At 40.9% G+C, this 25,499-nt stretch overlaps 1 protein-coding gene across 1 annotated transcript in view; it reads right to left on the minus strand.

Moving 5' to 3' along the window:
• The window catches only part of znf385b (zinc finger protein 385B), a 169,668-nt gene that overhangs the window by 131,384 nt on the left and 12,785 nt on the right, over positions 1–25,499 (minus strand). The window contains exon 2 of the mRNA XM_063006133.1: positions 5,380–5,664. Within this exon, the coding sequence (XP_062862203.1) occupies positions 5,380–5,659 (280 nt within the window). The 5' untranslated portion in view covers positions 5,660–5,664. The remainder of the gene's footprint in view (positions 1–5,379; positions 5,665–25,499) is intronic.

Here is a 25,499-nt window from a genome sequence, read left to right on the forward strand (position 1 = left end):
GCTGAAATGCCAACCACAGGTTTACTTTAAACACAAACAGACACCTTCAATATTCAGCATCAAACACAAATAAACACCAACATTCACCATTAAACCGTTACTTTTTTCATGTATCAAACAGCAACATGTTTTATAAAACACCACACATTTTCAACGCAGTACCAACACTTTCTGGCAAACACAATCAAACAAACAGCTGAAATGCCAACCACAGGTTTACTTTAAACACAAATAGACACCTCCAATATTCAGCATCAAACACCAATAAACACCAACATTCACCATCAAATTTACTTACTTATCAAACAGCAACATTTTTTATTAAACACCACAATTTAACACTAAACACCACATTTGTCATGAATGAACCTTTGCCATCAAAAACCATTAAACACCAAGAAACTACTACTATAAAACAAGAACATTTACAAACCCCGTCCTCATCACAACATTTTTCATTTTTATTAAACACCACAATTTACCACTAAACACCAATATTTACCTTCATGAATGACTTGTCATCAAATTCCAACATCCACCATCAGACACCATTAAACCGCCATCCTGAGAAAATATCAGCACGCACAGACTTGTATTAATTGTAATTAATAATGAAAAAGAAAAACAATGCTCCTGGTGTAATTAAAAAGAAATGATACCATGCTCCTGGTGTAATTACATACAGCAGCTCAGGATACACACCACACTGACCGGGTTACACCAACACTGCCAGTTCACACACAGCTCTCAGTACACGGCTGTCAGACAATCAGCTCTTCTGTCAGTAAAGACTGATCACTAACTCAGATTAACAAATCCACTCGTAGATCTATGATGTGGTGAGTGTGAGGACTCTCGTGTTTCTGCACTGCTGTGTAACACACCTGATCACATTCACACACATGCGTGAGGGGGTGACGTGACTCCTGATTTTACCATTATCAAATAAAAATACCTATTAAAATGTGTTTTCTTCCAAAATACTTTTATGTAACGGTTTGTTTTATATAACGGTTTAACTTGTAGATAAAAGATTTGTGTTTTTTATTGTAAGGCAAAAATACTCAATCTGAAGTAAAAAGTTTAAAATATAAACCTTTATAAAATAAAATACCTGAAACTGTTTATTAATGCTTTTGGTATTATTGTATATATACTTACCAATGTAAGTAAGGCCAGATTTAGCAATTTGAAGATGCATCTACCTTAATTATTAAAAAGTATCGGTATCTGCAATACTGGCCCTGTATTTACTTGATATCGGATCGATACCAAATTTTGCAGTATCACACACCACTAGTGTTCTAAATGAGGCTGCATCCAGGGTTGCCAGATTGCAACAGTGGTTTTCAGCCAAAAACCTTCTCAAAACCCACCAAAATGCAAGAAAAACCACCCAAAACAACACAGGATAAGCAGATGATGTTTAGCATTTCAAAAATAATAAAACAGTTAAACCACCATGACCTACAAATTAATATCTTTAAAAGTACAGATCAGTAATTATAAATTATAAAGGACAAATTATTATTATACATTATGCGCCTTAATATCATATGTAGCAGGTGATATCCAATACTTTAATTCAGGGTCACTTTCCCATTGGTAATTTCTTTTGTATTTTTCCCACTTTGGCATTATGAGCTCTAAACAAGCCAAAACCGTTAGCCTAGAAACGAGTTCAAAAAAAGCCTCTTTTTTTTTGTCTTTTGGACTAGAAAGAATAAACTGTCAATCAAACTTTTGACAACGGGTTAGATGCGGTGGGAGAAGGTAGGTCTATTTATATTCCAGCTGCTTTAAAAAGCAATTGTTTTTTATATTTTTTAATATTATATTTTTTGATATTTTAGGCAGCCAAAATGATTACAAAACAACCCAAATTTTGTCCGCCCGCCAAATCCAATTTTTCCCCGCCAATTTCCAACAAAATCCACCCTATTTGGTGGAAAACCGACCAATCCGGCATCACTGTTTGCATCCGAAATCACATACTTCCATATTAAACAGTACGGAGAAAGCATGAAATATTAATGTTAATTTGCTTAAAAAGACCTTAAAACTTACATATATGTAAAATTCTTATTACATATTTATTTTTACTTTAGTGTAATGTGATGTCAGACCACAGGACAGTTTATATTCCTGTCTGTGAGAAAAGTTTCTAAAATGGTGAAAAAGAAAATATATCTGGTCAACACTAGCAGTTTAGGACAATTTAGACCTTGAAGATTAGAATTTCATAAAATCCTAATGAAAATAATTAGTTTATTTTAAATCCTTTTGTTTCAACTTAATTTGTCAAGTACCCAAATACATAAACTCACCAAGCATCAGTGCTAATGAATGTTGCATTAAATCGCCCCTCGGTGTGAGTGTGAGTAATTTAGCAATTAGTAGGTATGTTGCTTTACAATGGATTAAAGCCCTGCACCCAGGGATTCCAGTTCTGCACCCAGGGATTCCAGTTCAGCACCCAGGGATTCCAGTTCAGCACCCAGGGATTCCAGTTCTGCACCCAGGGATTCCAAGTGGCCCCTGACCCACCGCAACCCAGACCAAGATGAAGCAACAAGTGATCAAATGAGTGGACGAGTAAAGATTATACACATTTGAAATCACATCAGCCAGATGTTCAGCCAGACAGGACAAAACAGCACCCGCTCCGTCTTCTCACGTACTCGCACCTTCAACTCACTTCTTCACACGAACACACACTCATACACACCTTCTCACACACCCCCCACACACAGATGTGCATGAATACAGATAACACACTCACACACCTATCAATCATGAGTCTGTGGCACACACCATGATGCATAATACTTAGATTTTCTACTTTCTTACTATAATAAATGGATTAATGCTTGTGGTCCACACTTGATCAACTTCAGATTCACAGGTTTGAGTCTGGCATGAACCCCGTCATCAAACCTTTGACTTCTACTTTAATAATAATTATCATTATTAACCAGCAAATCTAAACACATGAAAATTGCTGGAAATATGAAGCACAAAAATCTTTGCAGTGATAGTTTAAACATCAATACCAGCTAGAGCACAGCGTGAGCACGGAATAAACCAGTCAACACCATCACAGGACGCCAACATTTCCATCAGCCAGTCTGAAACAGTCGGGTGTTATTTCTCAGCACAAAGCGTCTGCAGAAGGTCTGGAAGAGCCGTGCTGGTTTTCCACCAATTTCTTCACTACTGTATCATCGACAGGTCGTCTACAGGTCACCGCCAAACTCACACACACTCCCTAGTGACACTCCAAACAACCGTGGAATTGTTTAAAGTCTAAACTGAAGCTATAAAGTGACGTACGATCGATTGGACTCTCATGTGAGAACTCTTTCTTCAGCAGAATGAAGTGTTAGCATTTCCTCTGAGTTTATTTTCCTCATGCTGGCAAGCAGTTTGAATAATGCAGCACTGCACAAGCGCCCAGGTGGTGCAGCGGGATATTCTGCTAGTACACCAGCGTCGAGATTCTGAACTCCTCGGTTCGAAACTCGGCATTGCCACCGGTTAGCTGGGCGCCATCTAGCGGGCATAATTGGCAGTGCCTGCAGCAGACCATAATTAGCTATCGTGTCTGCTAGGGCAGGATGACCGGACTACGTGGGTGGGGTCTTCTAACGCTGCGCAAGGAACCTGATTACAGGTAGCGGCGCCTGTGCAGAAGCATGGGTAAAAAAGAAAGGGTCCGTTAAGGGCTGTGCATGGGTCAGAGGAGGCGTAAGCATCAATATACCCTCCTCTAATGCAATCAGTGATCCCCCAGCAGCGGAAGACAAATTGGCTACGCTAAATCGGGAGAAAAATGAGAGAGAATGCATAAATAAATTGAAAAATAATAATAATAATAATAATAATAATGCGTCACTGCTTGCAATGTGGGAAAAATATAGTTTGATCACGGTTTGGTTAAAAGCTTTCATTATTTAGGGTGCTTAGGTGGTGCAGTGGTAAAACACTGCTACCGGCAGGCTGGGCGCCTACACGAACAATGATTGGCTCGTTCATAGAAAAGGGGTCCAGAGGGGATTCCTCATAACTGATGCAGTTATGATTGTCCCCTGCACAGGGATCAGTTCGTGACTCTCCGTGCACAAAAAAAGCTTTAAATATTTTGTCCTAAATGTGAAACACGCACAACTATTTTAGTTCAAACCTAATTACATAAAAATTGGGACGGGGGATGTTTACTACTGTGTTATACTGTATAACCTTTCTTTTAACAAAATTATGGACGTCAATTTGTAATTTGTTTCCTCTTTGGACCAGGAAACAATGTCAATTATTCCCAAAAACAATTTGAAAAACGAAGACCTGATTTGGGACATGAAATTGCATTCATAAAGCAAAAGCTAAAAGACTCAAACAAATTAAGGTGCTACCGATGTATGAAAAGCGCAATACATACAAAACTGCATCATAATATTACTACATCACTATATTGTAGGGATGTAACAATACACTCTACCCAAGATGCAATGCGATTCATGATACTGGGTTCGTGATACGATTTTTTCCCAATTTTTTAAACAAAATGAAATTGAAGACAAATTATGACGAAGTTTCCTTTTATTATTTCTCTTTAAAAAGTAAAATAAAATACTGTATTTGTGATTATCTTTTATTTATCTAAATAATGAATGTCCTTTTATTTCTGAGGTAAAAAACCTGAAATGAAATAAATCTCACATTAAATAAATAAATGTATAATACAAATAAAGAGAGTATCCTCCGAACCTGGCATCCCTGTAGTGACGTCAACCAGGCGAGGTGAATAGCGCCAGTGCCATCTGCTGTTTAAAGTGAATATCGATTCATTATACATGTAAACAAATTTGAATCGTTACACATGTGAATTGATTTTTCACTGTCTTGTGGTGCATCGTTACATCCCTACTATATTGATATTCTATCATCAATCCAGCCAAGCCTAATCTGAGTATTTTTAATCCATGGTACATTTATACAAGATATATCCCAAAAACAGGACGGCATGGTGGTTTGGTGGGTAGCACCGTCACCCCACAGCAAGAAGGTCCTGGATTCGATTCCCAGGTAAAGCGGTCCGGGTCCTTTCTGTGTGGAGTTTGCATGTTCTCCTTGTGTCAGCGTGGGTTTTCTCCCACAGTCCAAAGATGTGCAAGTGAGGTGAACTGAAGATAAAAAATTATCCATGACTGTGTTTGACTTAAAGACTTGAACTTATGAATCTGGTGTAACCAGTAACTGTCCTGTCAAATCCTAATAAATAAATAAATACATTTACAATAAAACAGCTTCTGAATTGTCCTCCGACATGGCAGGGGGCGACAGCACACGGTCAATACATTAAAATCAGGTAAACAGCCCTACCTGAGCTGCTGCAGGTCACAGACAGAGGATTTGGGATGCTGGAGGCTGGAACCTCTCCGTTGTTCATCTGTTTGACTCTGCGGAGGTGAGATTTCCCGTTGTAGTGGATCTGAGCTTGAGCATCAGAGTTCAGCTGGATGTTACAGACCTCACAGAGCGAGTACGGCAGCTTGTTCTTCCTCTGAATCGTACCTTCAAACATGCCGTCTTTCAGCTCCAGGACGGGTACATAGAGCGGGCTGTTCTCCATCAGCCGGGCCTCACTCAGAGGAGTCTTCATACCTGCTGAGGTAAGAGACAAGATGAGGAATGAATACAAGGAATAAAGCTGAAGTGGGAACACTGGCACAAAAAATACTCTTCAAAAAGAAGCAGCTCACTTTCAAAAGTCAGCATCACTGTACACAGGGGAGGAGGGTTTACATCCCAAACCCGGCAAAATAAAGCCTAGTGAAATGAGCTATCTGAGGGTGGAGATCTGTGTGTGTGTGTGTGTGTGTGTGTGTGTGTGTGTTGGGTAGGTGCCCTCTTGTTAGGCTCCTCCCTACAGTTTCAGGAACGGCCGCAGTGCCGTGACCTCCAGCAGCCATCTGTCAACCTCACCAAGAAATACTCGCATGGGTTTAATGCAAGAGAGAGTGAGTGACCAGAAGCAGGAGGAATGGCCAAAAAGTATGTGGACATCCCTTCTAATTTATTGATTTATTAGAATTTTAATGTCATGTTTTACACACTTTGGTAACATTTATGACAGGGCAGGTAGTTACTGGTTACACAAGATTCACCAGTTCAAGTCTGTAAGGTCAAACACGGTCAGACAATTTTGTATCTCCAATTTACCTCACCTGCACGTCTTTGGACTGTGGGAGGAAACCAGAGCTCTCTGAGAAAATCCCACAGGACACAGGGAGAACATACAAACTCCAAAGAGATCAACCTTCTTGCTGTGAGGTGACAGTGCTACCCACCGAGCCACCGTGCTGCCCACCTTCTAATTAGAGTCTAAATCAGCCACTCCCATTGCATAAAACCACACAGTCTGGATTATACTAAAGACCAGGAGAACATTTAATGGGACGCTGGCATTTTGACGCATTTCTGCCTAATTACATAAAAGTTGGGACGGGGGATGTTTACTACTGTGTTATATAACCTTTCTTTTAACAAAATTATGGACATCAATTTGTAATTTGTTTCCTCTTTGGACCAGGAAACAATGTCAATTATTCCCAAAAACAATTTGAAAAATGAAGACCTGATTTGGGACATGAAATTGCATTCATAAAGCAAAAGCTAAATGAATTAGGTACAGCTAAAATGCTGACTCAAACAAATTAAGGCACTACCGATGTATGAAAAGCACAATACATACAAAACTGCATCATAATATTACTACATCACTATATTGTAGGGTTGTAACAATACACTCTACCCACGATGCAATGCGATTCATGATACTGGGTTCATGATACGATTTTTTCCCAATTTTTTAAACAAAATAAAATTGAAAACAAATTATGACGAAGTTTCCTTTTATTATTTCTCTTTAAAAAGTAAAATAAAATACTGTATTTGTGATTATCTTTTATTTATCTAAATAATGAATGTCCTTTTATTTCTGAGGTAGGTACAAACTATGCAATACAATGCTGCACATTTCCCTTTTTGTGTAAAAAAAACCTGAAATGAAATAAATCTCACATTAAATAAATAAATGTATAATACAAATAAAGAGAGTATCCTCCGAACCTGGCATCCCTGTAGTGACGTCAACCAGGCGAGGTGAATAGCGCCAGTGCCCTCTGCTGTTTAAAGTGAATATCGATTCATTATACATGTAAACAAATTTGAATCGTTACACATGTGAATTGATTTTTCACTGTCTTGTGGTGCATCATTACATCCCTACTATATTGATATTCTATCATCAATCCAGCCAAGCTTAATCTGAGTATTTTTAATCCATGGTACATTTATACAAGATATATGTACATTTAGCTGGTCAACCATTATTTTGATGTGGAACCATCTAGGAGCAAGATCAGCTCAGAGTAATCTCACCCAGCATCTTTCTGATCAGGGCCGCGGTAGGTCTCATTAAGCGAAAGGCAGGAAACACCCAGACAGGTCGCCAGTCCATCACAGGGCACACACACACACACACAACCACACTTGGGGCAATTGTTGTAGCTCCAGTTGGCCTAACTGCATGTTGTTGGACTTGTGGAAGGAAACCAGAGCACCTGAGGGTAATGTGGACACTGGAAGAACATGCTAACTGCACACAGAAAGGACACAGAACTCCCAGCTGAGGAGTCGAACTCAGGCACCTCGCTGCGAGTTGACAGCACTACTCAGTGTGCCAATAACTTCATGAAGGTATATCAAGGAAAAAAAACAGTGTTCATGAAATACACTATATGGCCAAAAGTATGTGGACGCCCTTGCTAATGATTATTTGATGGATAGACGGATGAACGGACATATGGATGGATGGATGGATGGATGGATGAACAGATGGGTAGATGGGTAGATGAATAGATTGATGATGGATGGATGGACAGATGGATGGTTAGGGATGGATGGATGGAAGCAAACAAATAAGCAAAAGAAACAAGGCACTCAGAACCTACAATCATTTCTCAATAGAGAGATCTGCCTGCAAAACTCAGCAGCTCAGTCTGAACTTCAGTGTGTACTGAACACAGCATTTTCCGATTTTCACCAGAATCTACTTTATATTTATATTTAGAAAGTAAAGAAGCATGGGCTCGGACGTCAGGTCCAGTCATCCACGCTGACTTTAAACACACAGCTCACTGCTACCCCCTCACTGCTAAAAACACACCGGGGACCAGATGGTCACCGACCTCAGTGCTAAGACCCAACTCACAAATCTCCCAGAAGAACATAACCACAAAACACTTGACCAAGTCAACATAAGCTTTTCCACTCAGCGATCATGTGTGGAGGAGTGGGGTGGGGTGGGGTGGGTTAGGGTGGGAGATGATTAGTGTACTTGGCACAGATGTGTAACATCTGGACAGAAAGATTTGGGAAGTGGGATCCTACAGTAACACGGAGGGAGAGATTTTTGAAATGTGCAGCCAGTACATTTTAAATGAGCTCATACAGTATTTACAATGTATCAAAAATGTATAATGTTTAAAAGGTAAAACATTAAATATGTTTTCACATGTCAAAGGGGTCAAAACAATGCACATAAAATTTTTATTAGCATATAACATACTGTTCCAACTATGTAACTGAGGTTTGAAGCTCTGCCAAAAATGAACAGGGCCATCCAGACTGTTATCAGTGAAAGATGCAAAAGCCAACATCTGTCATGGCATGAGGTTGCATTGTTGCTGAGGCATATATTGAGATTTGAGAGAGAAAAATGATGCCATTAAGGCGACAACTTTTCCCGAGAAGTACTTTGTCCTTAATTATTTCAGCAAGACAATCCCGGGTCTCAATCTGTATGGGCTACAACAGCGTGGCTTCGTAGACACAGAGTGCACGTGCTTGAGTGTCCTGCCTGCAGTCCAGATCTGTCTCCTATTGAAAATGTATGGAGCATCATGAAGAGGAGAATCAGACAGTGATCACTGACTATTGAGCAGCTGATTAAGGTCATTACTAAAACATAAGGCTAAACACGCCTCTGTCCCAACTTTTTTTAAGTGTGTTGCGGGTATCAACTTGTAATTGTATTTATGTATACAAAATGCAATCAAGTTGGAAATCTTGTCTTTCTACTTTTGTAAGTTAAACAAATCTCTGATTTTACTTTTATTGCATTTTACAAAACGTCCCAACTTTTCTGGAAATGGGGTTTGTGTTAAAAGTTCTAAAAGAAACCAAACACACACACTTGTGTGATCTTCTGGCACTGTGATGTATTCAGAAGAACACTCAACAGGGCAGAAGATCAGGTACTGATAACATCAAGGACTTATTACAGATCCATGTAGAAGAAAAATGCTGAGCAGCTGGAAAATAAACAGGATTAAACCTGCACGGTGGGAAAAGTAAAGTTCTGATACCTGCAGCTCAGCATTTTTAATCTGATCTCACCTGGGATACAGACCTGGTTCTGCAGATGCCGAAATGCTTTCTGGCACAAAAAAATAATTGTGACTTTCTCATGACAACGGACATCGTCTCAAAGCAGTGTAGCTCTTAACATTATGCCACACCAGCTCACTTTTACCTTGTACTAATGTTTCGTACAAATCACACAATTCTACTCTCTTCTACTTCTTCTCGGAGTCTGAGTAACAAGGTCTCTCTAATTCTGCCTTCCGAGTAGTCAGGTAGCACAGACTCACTCATTCCCGCACGTCAAACCCATAAGAAAATTTATAAAGTGGCGTATTTAACTAGACAACTGGTTATTTTTCCCAGTTTGGTGACTAATTTTGCAAACACTGGGCTGTCTGAGAATGTCCTGCAGGCGCCATTCAGGACCTGAGAATCTACCTCTCCTGGCACTCCTAAAACCAACAAACGGAAAAGAGTGACACACTCCAGACAGAACACCCACCACAACCGGAGAAGGAACGAAATGTGTTACTGGTCGCCTCAGGTAGAAAAACCAGCCTCCAGGACTGTAAGGTAAACAGTACCCAACAGTACCAGTCTCCAAACACAGCTACACTTACAAGAAACTACTGTATAAACAATAGGAAGGGTCTTCAAATCTGAAACTGTTCCTTATCCAGATTGCTTATCCAGATTGATGGCAGGTTTAGCATCAATGAAATTGATGGACTCTTGGAGAGAATACACCCTAGCTGCAATTTAGGCTGATAGATTGCCAGAATGGTCAAATTCAATCCTGGTACCACCAAGAACAGGCCTGTCAGAAAGTAGAAGCTGCAGCAATACATGTGTCCACAGTCAAGCAAGCATTGGATCACCATGTGCTTAGAAAGAAAGACGTCATTGCTCCCACGGACACCCAGCAAACTGGTAGAAAGCCACAAAGGAGGAGAAAGTCCATGTAAACGCTCATGGTTTTAGAATGGAATATATATTCGTAGTGCTCCTGTATTATATTTATTCCACAGTTCCATGCTGTAAATGAATTATCCAGTCCACACTGTTTTATTCACCCTACATTTACGTACCCGTGAACTTCTGCTTGACCTCCTGCACAGTACAATGATAAACCTGGGCTATACGATACACACGCTCCATTTTTAAATCCAGGACTTGACCTAGAGAACATAAAGATCGATACGTGAGCTATTTAGAGGAAGGTAAAATGATATGAATTCCTGAGCTGAGTGTATATAGCTCAGCATGTTTCCTCCCACTGCTTATTCTTTCTTTGTCCTCTAACATTTACTCTTTTTATTTTTATTGCTATTTATTAATGTTCTTTCCACTCATGAACACCCAGTGAGATGAGGAAATGTACAAATATGCTACTAATACTCTTATATGAGCAGTCATATCAGCAAGGGACAGGGAGTAGGACAGCAGGTCAGGGTCAAACATGTTCCCTGTAGAAATGTCCAGTCTCACCGGACACAGGCTGAACGTGACCGGGCTCCTAATAAAATTATTTGTGCTCTCTGGATAAACGCATTAGATAGTCACCTGACTTATAGGTTGGGTTTGATTCTTGTCTGTAGTCTGTGAGGAGTTCGTCCAGGTCTTCCTGTTTTCTTCTACCTACGATCCCAAGATGTGACTGAAGGAGTTGATGGTTGAATGTGGACTGGCACCCTGTCCAGGATGCATTTCTGCCTTGAACCTAGTGTTTCCAGGCAGCACCAGAACTACCAGCGACAGACTCTATTTTAAAATTGTAGTTCCGGCCTCTAAGGGAACCACACACTCAACCATTTACTAACTCACAACTTGGGTCAGGAGGTAGGAGAAAACCAGAGTACTTGAGAGAAACCCAGATTTAACTGGAGAGAACTCACAGTGTCCCAAGAAAAGAACAGAACCCCAGACCAGTACCGTGTACATGAATTAATTCATGGTCAGATTCCTATGTTTCTTGATCTAAGGTGACCCAGAGGGTATTCCAGCCAGTGGTGGATACCATGTTCAGAGAGTTATGCTATGCCCAACATGTTCCTCTACTACTCATGCCAGTACCTCAACCAGACAGCAGAAGCTGAGACTTTAACTCAAAAACAAAATATCTCCGTTCCCAGAATCCTATGTTCCACGAATTCCCTATTACCAGAGTAATATGCTTTCAGGACCCTATAATGTCAGTGGATGCTATATGGACAAAAGTACTGGGACACCCCTTCTAATTTTGAATTGATGTGTTTTAGCTACAACAAACAACACAATCAATTATATAAATGTAATTATACTCTTCCAACTTTAGGGTTTCTTGACCAACATCAGTGCCCAACCAGACAGCAGAAGCTGAGACTTGAATTGATGTGTTTCAGCTACAACAATACAATCAATTTCTTGAAGGTTACCTGACCAACATCAGTGCCAAGCCATACAAATGTTCATGACTGAATGAGCACAAATTCAAACAGAAATACTTCAATGTCCTGTGAGAAGCCTTCTCAAGAAAGTGACTGTTGTTATAGCTGAAATGATCACATAGAGGTCACTCTGTTTTAATACCATTTGTTTTTGAAAAGGTTCCAACAAGCTAGTGGTCAGTGTCCAAATACTTTTGGCCATATAGTGTACACTCCCAGACTCCTCCCGGTTTTATCAGTGTCTTATTTTCCCAAATACCCTCATACATAATGGCCAGGGTAAAATGGCTGGCAGAACAAATGAATGAATTAATGAATTAATTATAATATTTTATAAACGTAAAAGTATTCCTTTGAAGTCCACCTATTAATGGACTTTCCATATGAACCTATCTGGATACCAAAACCCAGCTAGCATATGAACGTCAGCAAGGTGCAGGTCACTCTGTGTGTGTGTGTGTGTGTGTGTGTGTGTGTGTGTGTGTGTGTGTGTGTGTATGACAGCACAGATTCCTTACAGCAGTAGGGGGTGGAAATGGGCCAACACAGCGGAGGCAACAGAACGCTCCGCAGCGTGTGTTAGAGATAACGTAATCAAAGAGTCAGAGGAAGGCACGGCGAGAGGAATTAAAAAAAGAAAGAGGACGAGGGTAAAAGAATGGGACTCGGGGATTAAATTTAAAATGACCTCACTGAGGGACACCTTAATTAACCTGATCTACCTTTACACACGTCCAGAGGAAACGATGAATTATTGAAGAGACTCCTGAGAAAAGACAGGACGACACTTATCAGAAATGTTAAGCTGATATAATGTGATGAGTAAGAAGGTGAGTCAAGGTCCAAATCAATCAAATTAAGTTCAGACAATGTCAAGAGTAAGGTGATTAACAAAGACATCCATTTCGTCCATTTCTCCTTCCAACACGATATGATTGACGTACCAACACCTAATCCAAGATATCCAATCAGGTGATGAGCAGCGCCTGGCCAGGTCTGCTTAAATAGTTCAATTTAAGTCCAGAGAAGCAGACCAGAGTATTTTTTCCCTCTTGTTGAGTCCTTCACTGTCTGTCTTAAACTTTTAACTTAACAGTGGCTTCCATCTGACCTCCCTGCCACAAGGGTCAGATTTATAGTCCTGCAGAGATGGTTGTCCATCCAACTGGTTCTTTATTCTCTCCTCTGGACTTCTGGAGTTCCTTCACAGTGACTGTTGAGTTCTTTCTTACCTCCCTGACCAAAGCTCTTCTTGACCATATGCCCAATTTGACTGGATGGCCAATTTTAAAGAGGTCCTGACTTCTTTCATTTAAAAAATATTGACTCGTTGTGGTTCTAGAAACATTTAAAGATTTAAATATTGTTTTATATTGTTGCTTTGACCGATCATTAGGTCCTTAGAGAACATTAGGTGCTTGGTGAATGTTAGGTCCTTGGAGAACATTAGATCCCTGGAAAACATTAGGTTCTTGGAGAACATTAGGTCCTTGGAAATCATTAGGTCCCTGGAGAACATTAGGTTTTTGGAGAACATTAGGTCCTTGAGGAATGTTAGGTCCTTGAAGATCTTTAGGTCTTTGGAGAACATTAGGTCCTTGGTGAATGTTAGGTTCTTAAAGAACATTAGGTCTTTAGAGAACATTAGGTCCTTAGAGAACATTAGGTCCTTGGAGATCATTAGGTCCTTAGAGAACATTAGGTCCTTGGAGAACATCTGGTCCTTGGTGAACATTAGGTCCTTGGAGAACATCTGGTCCTTGGAGAACAGTAGGTCCATGGATAACATCTTGTCCTTGGTGAACAGTAGGTCCTTGGAGAACATTAGGTCCTTAAAGATCAATAGATCCTTGAAGGACATTAGGTCCTTGAAGATCATTAGGTCCTTAAAGATCAATAGATCATTGGAGAACATTAGGTCCTTGGAGAACATTAGGTCCTTAGAGAACATTCGGTCCTTGAAGATCATTAAGTCCTTGGATGTAATGATTTTTTGTTTTGACAGTGTAGGTGTGTTTTTAAACTACGTCTAATCAATTCAGATTGCAACAGGTGACTCCAACTAAGTTCTAGACACGTCTCAAGTTTAATCAAAACAAACAGGAAACCTAGATTTACATTATATGGGGTTATAAAGTGTAAATTGATGGTAAAAACGTAATGATATAAATTCAAATTCCTAAAACAATAATGTGTGCAAAAAGTGAAGGAATTTAAACACTTTCTGAATCCACTGTAGATTACTAAACACTGCACTCACCCTCAGCTTTTAGACTTAACCTCTTAATTATCCATATTAATCCCTGACTGACCAATCGACTTGGAGACAAACTCTTCCCCTCGCCCGCTCGTAACCTACTTACATGGAGCTCAGTGTATAATTTGTATCTCGGCGCGATCAGCTTATCTTTAATCTTCATGATTTGTGCAGAATGGACATGCACTGATGATTGAACAGCAGCTGCTTGGTGGTTCAGTCACCCCGTTTTATCCTCGCAAGAGCCTCTGACCCCACCCTTGTACATGTGAGGGGTAGCATTGATCTACAGTGCACTACAATACAAAAGGGAGAAAAACCTACACAAGGGCAGTGCTAACTCAGCTGGACTAGAAATCAGAGGGTCGCTGGTTCAAGTCTCACCACTGCCAAGTTGCCACTGTTGAGCACCTTAACAAGACTCCTAGTCTTCAATTGCTTGCATTGTATTTAGTCACACCAATCCCAATTATTGAGCTCGAGTGTTTCAGCCAATAATACAAAATAAATCAGATGCTTCCAACTTGGTGGCAACAGTTTGGGCAAAGCCCACCCCTCCCCCCACATGTTCCTTCATAACTGTGTCCCTGTGCACAAAGTAGGTCTCATAACACCATGGTTTGTTGAGTCTGGTGTGGAGGAATTCTGGCCTTAAGAGCCTAGACCTGTTTATTAAACACCTTTGGGATGAACTGGAATACTGACTGAGAGCAAGGCCTTCTTGACTAACACCCATGTCCAATATCACAAATGATGTTTTGATAGAATGGACACAAATTCCCACAGGCACACTGCAACCCTGATCAGAATTAAGCCGTTCTACACATGCATAATAGGGTCAGTGTAAGGTTTTGAGAATTTATTAAATCATAATTCATGTACTTAGTCATTAATCGGTCAAGGTCACTGGGCACAGGTTAGGAATACGCCATGGATATGCCACCAATCCAGAAAATATACCTAATCCCCACTCCGCATGTCTTTAGGAGGTGGTGGTGTGGATTAAATCCAAGTCCTCATGACTAAAACGATATGTTCCACCCACTTTACCCACTGTGCCACGATGCTTCCCCATTATATACTCGCCGAGCACTTTATTAGGTACACCTAACTGGTGGTATTCAACAAACTATTGTATGTCATACAATTACTGACTGTCACCCATCTGTTGTTCTGTACATTTTGTCACCCCCTCTGTACACCATCTACCAATCAAAAGGGACCTCACAGGACCTGGAATGACAGGATATTGCATTCTCAGCACTGCAATGGCACTAACACGGTAATAGCATTGTTATGTGTGTTGTTATGGCATGAGTGTACTAGGTGCAGCAGTGTTGGGGCTTTTAAACACCTCACTGCCAATGATGGAAAGAAAATAGTGTGCCCAATCAAAAATATAGTCAACAACGTCCTGTACTGTGCTCAGTAAGTGGCCACTGATAAAGATTAGAGGAACTGAACGCACCTACGACCAGCACTAACAGGGTGTGTGTTTATTATAAAGAGGCCAGTACGTTTAAATACTATTTAAAAATCCCAACAACACTGCTGCACCTTCTACACCCATACCAGAGCAACTCCCTCATTCATGTCACTACCAGTGCAGTGCTGAGAACCACAAAGTTCATCTGTATGGTAGGTGTAGCTTCTAAAATACCCACTGAATGTATGTACAAGAGGTGTACCTAATAAATTGCTTAGTGAGTGAATACATTTACAAATCAGGTATCAATTCATGTGGAAAAGTTAATGCTAAGGGGAAAAACAATTAAAATAGACAAAGAAGAGAAGATGGCACAGATTTGATGGAAAAATCAACGTTGGCGTGTGTGTTGAGCCAGGCAGGAAATCCAGCCAGCTTCGATTACGCATCCGGATTTATCCGGATACATTTCATAAAAAATTAAAACGATGCGTGCCTGCGCTAATGGAAGCCGCCGGCCTCGTAAAGTTACCGCGGGCGCCAAGGTTTACCTGAGAAGAGACAGGGACGAGATAAACGAGAGAGAGAGGACAGAGATAGCTCAGGGGGGTCAAGCTAACGTGCCTAATCGGATTAAAACGACCTCCAGGTTTAAATGCATTACATCTCCATCTACTTTCTATATAAAGCCTCAATAAAAAAGTTAGAGCGGCGCAGTGGTGCAGAAAGGCTGCGAGTTTGAGTCCCTTTTGACACTGTTTGTTTTTCTGGGCTGCTAGCGAAGTGTTCGGGGTATGAGTTACCGCTCACACACTCTGATGTCAGTGTTGAAAGGATTAGCGTTAGGAGTCCTAACGTTCCCCATCTGTTAGGCGGCTCGTCCGTCCCTCTGCTCATCTCCTTCTGCGAGCTGCCAGCCGGGCATTATTTATTTATTTATTTTCTCCTCTCCCTAAATCACATTTAACAAAAGAGACGACAAACCTAAACGGAACAGTCGATCTGAGTAAACAGCGGGTTTTTCTGTTCTTAATACCACAGGTATAATCCTCCACCCTTGGTTACACTGCCGCCTGTATGAAGATTGCTCACAGGGGTTATGTAAGCTCACATTCATGTCTAGCATTTTCTCTTATATTTAATCTCATTTAAACTACAAGTAGGAATGTTATGTTAATGTGATGTGTAATTACATGACCAAGAGTATAAGCACAAGTACACCCAGTATACGTTGAGCTGAGCTGGTTCATTTATTTCAGACTGAACTACACTAAATGGCCAAACTTATTTTAGCAGCTGACTATGGGCTTGCTGGACATCCCATTTTAGAAAGATTCTCACAAGTGTGCTTGTGGGAATTTGTGCCCAGTTCATAAAATAAGCATTTGTACGGCTGGGCTGATTGACTGATTTTGGTCATGAAAGCCTCAATGATGTTTCAGTTAATTCCAAAGCTGTTCAGTGGGGCTGATGACCACTGGAGTTTCTTTAATCCGAGCTTTTCTTCATATAGATAGATAGATAGATAGATAGATAGATAGATAGATAGATAGATAGATATTAGTCACATATACATATACAGGTGTACAGTACAATTAAATTCTTTCTTCGCATATCCCAGGTAGTTTGGAACTGGGGTCAGAGTGCAGAGTCAGCCATCGTACGGCGCCCCTGGAGCAGAGAGGGTTAAGGGCCTTGCTCAAGGACCCAACAGTGGCTGCATAGCAGAGCCTGGATTTGAACCGTCAATCTTCCGATTGATAGCCCAAAGCTCTACCCACTAAGCTACCACTGTGCCACATACGTGTGTATATATATATATATATATATATCTTTATAGACCTTGCTTTGTGCACACGGGTACAGCCATGCTGGAAGCAAAAATGGGGCTATTCCTTTAACTGTTCCTGTAAAGCTAAAAGCATATACTTTCTTTCGTATAATTAATATATTACACCTTTTAGCAATTATCTGAAACACAAGTTAAAAAAATAGAAGGGCCGTCCCAATACTTTTGTCCATATAGAGTAGCAAGTATGCGGATATAAAAAGGGAAAAAGGTTCATCCCTAAGTCAAACACACACAGACCTACAACATGTGCTTAAACATCTACTAAAAGCAATCAAAAAGCCCTGCCACACCCTGCCTGATTGAAAATGATCAGCTATTAATATGCATGGTGAAATATAAAACTAGAGAAGTGTTTACACACACACAATTTAGACAATGTTAAATAAACCACCAGCAGGATGGACCAAGGATGACCATTAACTTCATTACCAGCTCCAGACATGATTTTGCTTTTTATATAAGACTGTATATTGATTTATCAGTGCATGTATTTAGTCTGTTTTGCAGAGGGAGATTTATTTTTTAAGTGACTGCTGTTTCTGCACTTTATTCTTTACACTATCTGTAAATCTGTGAGCTCCTGTGGTGGTACGTGAACCAAGCTCGTAAATCTGTCAGATCGTGTGATGGAATGGTAAAAAACTATCTGGGTAACAGCAATGCCTGAGATCCAGGGGTTCGGATCCCAGGCTGGGCTCACAGATACAGAAGACACATCATGATCATGCACCCTTAGTGCCGATAAAAAAGATAAATCAAATACGTCCCTACGACAGGTTTGCAGTCATCAGCCAGTTGCAAACAAGTATTGAATCATTACAAATTAAAAAATACAATAAAAGTAACATGTTTCTTTTTTTAGAAAGCCACTAGCTTCCAGTTCTGTGTAAAAATTAGTGTCAGTATTTATGATGCATGTGTGTATGTGTGTGTTTTACAGGAACCCGTCATCTGTCTTTGCTCAGATCCCACAGCGTCTGGCCTGGGATTAATAAAGCACAAAAGTAAACGGAGCACCAAAGTTCCTGTGCGTTCACAGCACGACCTTCCTGCAGCAAATCATGACTGTATACGGACAAATTCACGCTGAGAGGGATCTTTCTCTGAAGTGGTTCCATTGTTTCAGGTTCCGATCTTAAATGTATTACAGAACAAAGAGAACACGAGGAAAGAGAAAACACAGCTTTAAATGAGTGTTTCTTCTATTTAAGAGGAAAATGATATGCAACACCTATATTACTCAGGTCAAGTAATTGTCTCTTTGAACTTAATAACTGGCTGTGCAATTTTTAGCAGCATCAACTGCAACTAGAATTTAAACTTTCACATCAACCTTAAGGAATTTTGGCCCAACTAATCTTTGCAGAATCACTTTAATTCAGTCACATTGAATGACTGTTTCTGGATGTTTCTCTTTTTTTATATCCTAATTAATTGTTTGCCATTCCTAATTATGAGTCCGCAGCTTTGCACAACCCACAATCTGATCAAGGAGAGCCGGAACATCACACGTCCCCCTCTGAGACGTGTCCAATCTGCAGCCACTTTTTATCACCTGCCAATTTTGGGTTCCTACACAGGGCCACACTAGGCTTCATGTGACACCCCCCCACACACACACACTCTCACACAGTCGCACAGATCACATATTGCAGTGGCAGTGGGAAGGGACCCAATCCAACCCTCCCCCAAACAAAGCTAATTGTGTTCATGTGGACAGTAGCTTTGCTGAGATTTGAACTCATGAGCACTCAAACATGCTTCTTACTAAATCATCTCAATTAAGTTCATGTCAGAACTCATTTTGGTTTTTTAAGCTATTAAAAAGTCAACCTGTTTTTTAGATCTCTGACTTGTTACATAACTTTTTTTCTGGTGGACAGAGGAAATTTTGTTTCAACCAGTCAACCAGGCCCAGAAACAGCAAGACACCCTGTTAGACTAATGGAATGATGTCCTCACTGTGGAATGATGTTTGCCCCTACCTAGATGCAGCCGAACCCAGGTCTCTCTAAAATGTCTACTTCTGATTTCTGGCTGTTGGGGGTGTTTTTGGGCAAATTTCAGCCTTTATGTTCCTCCTGGATAGCAGGAGTGAACTGCAATAACTAAACTGGAAACTATTAAATTGGAAGAAAAAGACAAAAAAGTACCCCCAAAAATTAAATAAATAACTGATGTACTAATTCCCACAGACTTGTGCCAAAATCTTGTGGTTAGCTGTCTCAGAAGAGTGGAGGCTGTTATAGACACAATTACATATTTAAGCCCAAGGAAGAAAAAAACAGATAGAGGAATATGCACATAGCAATCCACAGCGTGAATTACCTCCTGGAGGAGGGCAGGAAGAAGGGCGAGGTAGCTGAAGGGAAACAGGGCAGAAATAAATTGGCTCCACATCCCTCACGTCTCTGGAGTTTAACATACTATAACCTGAACACTGAAAGTCGGGCGTTTGAAGGTCACCTGATGCCACTAGCCAGCGCAGGAGGAACGAGACTTTCTGAGTGGGGTAATGAATCACTCCTCCAGCACTCTTTCTGACAGGACTGGGACTTTGGGGGGGGGAAAGTACAGGAACATGGTGCCTGTGTTAGGTAATCTGCATACAAATCAGTACAAACCTAAAGCATAAATATTTCATTTATTCACCAATTTATTCTCATCTGAGCACACAGTCGTTCAGCCAGACGGCTTCCATAAATGTGACCTGTCCTGGTCATGACATCTATTCATTATTATTTATCAAGTTAATCTTAATGGTTTTGTACCTTATTTGAATAGTCTGAATTTCCCTGTTCACTCTGGTGACCACTCGATACCCACGCTGCCCAAAGTCGGCGGCAGCCTAACACACACATTTTTTAACATATGAAGCAGATCCAGCATGTACAAAGGCTCGTGCCAGCACCTTAACCACACCGTACCAGCCACTGTTACACTACATTAAAGCATTAGGACTCCATCCAACCCTCCCTTCCTAAGATATAGCCAACTGTGTCTGTTCAGCATCTGGCTTGAGCACCACTGGTTAAATATCATCCTGACCTGCAATATTTTTCAGGTAATCGTCTCCAAAACTGGACTCAAACTTTTCCAGTAAGGGGTGGAAATAACAGTGATGTACAGTGAACTTGTAACCCCATCTTCTACATTTTTCTACTTTAGTGACTGTCGATTCCCACCTATCCAATCACCTAACAGCTGAAACTTGGGAAGGTAAGAATTACTGCTGTGGACAACACAATCATTATTCCATAACATGTCTGAAACCATACAAGCCAAGATCTAAGTTTAAAGTACTTTAATCTTTGTGTTTCGTTCACCAGGAGACTGGATGCATATTGTCGCTTTCTGGGCGTCCAGGTGGCGCAGCAGGACATTCCACTAGCACACCAGCGCCGAGATTCTGAACACCCCAGCTTCTCGGCATCTCGGCTCTGGTCGGCCAGGCGCCATCTAGCGGAGCAATTGACAGTGCCTGCAGCAGACACAAAATTGGCTACCGTGTTAGCTGGGTGGGGAAATGACCAGACTACGTGGGTGGGGTCTTCAAACGTTGTGCAAGGACCCTGGCTAGCAGATAGAGGCACCTGTGCAGAAGCACAAGAGTAAAGAAGGGGTCAGCTAGGACTTCGCTCACGTCGGAGGGCACGTGAGCAGCAATATACCCTCCTCAAACGCAATCAGGAATCCTCAGCAGCGGAAGACAAATTGACCACGCTAAATCAGGAGAAAAAGGGAGAAAATGCATAAATTAATAGAAAAAAAGCACTTTCTGCTGGCTGTAGCACTGAGCACCTAAATGCAAAAGCAGCCAAAAAAAGGAAAAAAATCTTTCTTTTGTTTTTCTTTCCTTTATACTAACGGTGCATTTGACTGTTAGAATTTTGACCAGTCAACACTCAGTATGTTATAACACGGCTGTAAATAAACATGTGAAGGTACACCACATGCTATACAGAGTTGTGAAGAAAAAAGTCATCTTGATATTTCCACACCACATCATAATCTTTTTTAGAAAGGAAAAAAATAACAGGTATAAAAATAACAGGTGCACGATTGTGCAGAACGGCCGCCCCTGGCCATAGATCACTTTCACACACCGCATAGAGGCTATAAATCAGCGCAGACAGAATGGGAGTAAGAGCTGTTCACCTGCACCACCCTGTACCACATTTCTACAGGAGCAGAAAAACTGGCGCACATCACAGAGCTCCAGTTACACAAGCACAGAACAGTGCAGAAGTGAACTGAAACAACACAGATCAGCTCATGTGGTCCTCAAACCTCCACAGTTACACAACTGCATATCAAAATACAGTAGAGCCTTGGCTTACGAACCATTTACCATATGAACATTTTGGGTTACGAGCGTTTTTTCAATTTAACGTACGAACAAATTTAGGATTATGAACCGAAATTCACTCGCGAATGAAACACGTAACGTCACGAACAAGTTGACTCTGACTGTCTCTCTCTCTCTCTAATCCGTTATTTTGTAAATGTGCTTATAATTAAAAAACCCCAAACTTTTCCTGGTTGTGAAGTAAAACACGAACCCGTTAGAAAGCCAATCAAGCGTTTCATTGACACATCATCTGTCTGACGCAAACTGAAAATTAAAAATCAGAAGGTCTGATTGGTTCAGAAGGCGCTCTTCCAACCAATAGCACCAATTCTGAATGAGCGTTCCATTCACCTCAGTTGTTCCTGTGAGGTGCACTATGTAGGGTATTCCACCATTTTAAGTGAGATTTCAATCCAAAGGTCACAAAAATGTTCAAATGAAGTGAACTTCAAACTGTGTAGGGAGTAGGGAGCGATGCTTCATCACTACGCCGGAAGCTGGCTGGAACATTTATCCAGAGCTCTGAAAGGTTTCTTTATTTGTTTACTTGTATTTTGCTATGGAAAAGTTTACTTTGCTTCTCTGAAATGAACTATACAGCAGAGAATGAGCACTAGACAAATCATGTAGACATCATTTATTCAGAATGACTTGAATTTTCTTTTTTTTTTCTGTGGAAAGACATTTTCAAGAAACAAAAGCCTTCATGAGTCAGTGCTGTAGAACCAGAAACACAATACAATCTGTCAAACTCTAAGATTGATTAAAATGTACTGTAGATGCAACATTAATATTGGTGGCTGCCATCATTTTTATTGACAACCCAAGTTTCCTTACTGGTAGCTCCAGGATTGTACTGGCCTACATGAGCACATCTCGTAATCATGACTATTTTCAACAGTTCTTGAAGGCAGTACTGGGCTGGACTGCTGGTACAGGATAACAGGAGGAAAATTGGAGCATCTGATTTGCATATTCATGAATATTTATAATTATTCCAGTACCTGTAATTAGGGTAGAGATAAAACGGATAGAGATGTTGCTAAGCTTGTTCTTATCTTCCTCAACAAGAAACATACATTATTCCACATAGATTTTTTGTGGTTTCATATGCATATGAGCAGTTCATATGCACTTTATATAGTGTTAGTCTGCGCTATCACTGTTTCTAATTAAACTAAAGGTGAGAGATTTACTGCTTTACAATTATAAGGTCATCACTTATCACACTATATGAGAAAGTGAGATACAAATGAGATTTAAAAATATATCTTCCAATTCTAAATGACACACAGGGCTATACTGTATGTACTCAGTGTCTCAGTGATTATTTGTTAAGATCCTTTAGAAATAGACCTGTGAATTCACAGTCACGTCACAAATCACATTTCCATTTTCAGCATTTAGTGGACGCTTTTATCCAAAGCGACTTACAATTGTGACAGTATACAATCTGAGCAATTGAGGGTTAAGGGTCTTGCTTAAGGACCCAACAGTGGCAACTTGGCGATGGTGGGGCTTGAACCGGCAACCTTCTGATTACTAGTCCAGTACCTTAACCACTAAGCTACAACTACCAAAAAATCATCTGCTTCCAAATTTAAGTGTCGCCACAGTAAATCATTCCTGATTACACCCTGATGAAACCCTCCTTACTTTTTATCCGGCTTGGGACCAGAACAGAGAGCACACTGACAGGTGCACCTTCCAATAGCTAGGCTGTTTTGACCATCCCTCCTTCAGATGTTAGCCGATCATGTCCATGCAGACACACGAATGGCAGATAACATCACTGATGCACCCTCTGAAACATGCTCAGTACAGACTGAATTTTTCACCTACACGAGTCGGGTTCATATATACCGATCAGCACTGTGCACGGAGAGCCACACCCTGATCAGCATTATTCCTCAGCCCTGTGCAGGCACCATCAATCAGCCAGCAGGGGTCGTAATTGCACCAGTTATGAAGACCCATGATCCGAATTGCCCCTAACCCTATGAACAACAGCCAATCGTTGTTCATGCAGCCGTCCTCCCAGCGATTAAACAATTTTTTAAGCAACAGGAAAATCTGGCTGGTTGTGGCAGACTCTACTCCAGCTTCAGCAACTATGGCGCTTTAAAATATCTTACATTTATTATTTGATATGTTAATGTTATGTAAAGTCCTAAAGTACCTAAATAATTAAATAAAATGTGAATAAATTGTTCACTTTTATTGTAACTCAACCACTGACTATGTGCTTTGCTAGAACACAGCGCTCTCTTTCCATATTCTACTCAGTTTTTGTTAGCTTTCTTACCATGCCTTTCCAGCACAGCTGTTTGAATACATTCAGCTGGATCTCGGTTCACCTTGCTGTTGACTCGTGAATGCAAAAAGAATAAACTGTGAGTGAGTTAAATCAATAGCCAGGCTTCTACTGGAAATGAGCTGTGAAATTAACAAGGTCCTTCCACAAACCCTGAGTAAACACGAGCAAAAAACAAGCATGTGTTAAAGGTCTGAAGAGAGACAAAAGAAGTGAGAGAAGCATCTGCTGAAACTAAACTAACACCAGAGCTGTATAACCTAAAATAAGACAACTGGTCAAAAACCATCTCAACAAGTACCAGGACATCATTCGATTTACTCACTTTCATAAACACTTATCCAAATAGGGTCAAGGGAAAGGGGGGGGGGGGGGGGGGGGGGGGGGGGGTGCTCAAGCCTATTCCAGATTTTCAATGGGTGCAAGGCACACAGTAACACCCTGGATGGGGTACCAGTCCATCACAGGGCAGACACACACCACCCATTCACCTATAGGGCAATTCAGTGTCTCCAATTAACATGACTGCATGTTTTTGGACTTTGGACTGTGGGAACAAACCGGAGGAAACCCACACTGACATGGGGAGAACATGTAAACTCCACACAAAAAGGACCCTGACCGGCCCACCTGGGGATCGAACCCAGGACCTTCTTGCTGTGAGGCGACAGTGCTACCCACCAAACCACTGTGAAAAAGCTAAGATAGTTTTGTTGCTTTGCTAGCTACAATGGATTCAATACATTGGATATACACCGAACCGGCATAACATTATGACCACTGACAGGTGAAGTGAATAACACTGATTATCTCTTCATCACGGCACCTGATGTTAGTGGGTGGGATATATTAGGAAGCAAGTGAACATTTTATCCTCAAAGTTGATGTTAGAAGCAGGAAAAATGGGCGAGCGTGAGGATTTGAGCGAGTTTGACAAGGGCCAAATTGTGATGGATAGACGACTGGGTCAGAGCATCTCCAAAACTGCAGCTCTTGTGGGGTGTTCCCGGTCTGCAGTGGTTAGTACCTATCAAAAGTGGTCCAAGGAGGGAACAGTGGTAAACCGGCGACAGGGTCATGGGCGGCCAAGGCTCATTGATGCACGTGGTGAGTGAAGGCTGGCCCGTGTGGTCCGATCCAACAGAGGAGCTACTGTAGCTCAAACTTCTAAAGAGGTTAATGCTGGTTCTGATAGAAAGGTGTCACAATACACAGAGCATCACAGTTTGTTGCGTATGGGGCAGCAAAAGGAGGACCAACACAATATTAGAAAGGTGGTCATAATGATATGCCTGATCGGTGGATAGTGAGCAAGCTAACTAATTAGCAAGCAACTAAGATTCCAATAACGTTGGAAAAACAAAAGTTCCAAGCAACAGAAGGTGAAGGACCTTGCTTAAAGGCCGAAAGGTGGAAGCTGGAGGTAGAAGTACGCTGAACACTTAGC

The sequence above is a fragment of the Trichomycterus rosablanca genome, chromosome 12 (genome assembly GCF_030014385.1).
Source record: "Trichomycterus rosablanca isolate fTriRos1 chromosome 12, fTriRos1.hap1, whole genome shotgun sequence".
NCBI lineage: Eukaryota > Metazoa > Chordata > Actinopteri > Siluriformes > Trichomycteridae > Trichomycterus > Trichomycterus rosablanca.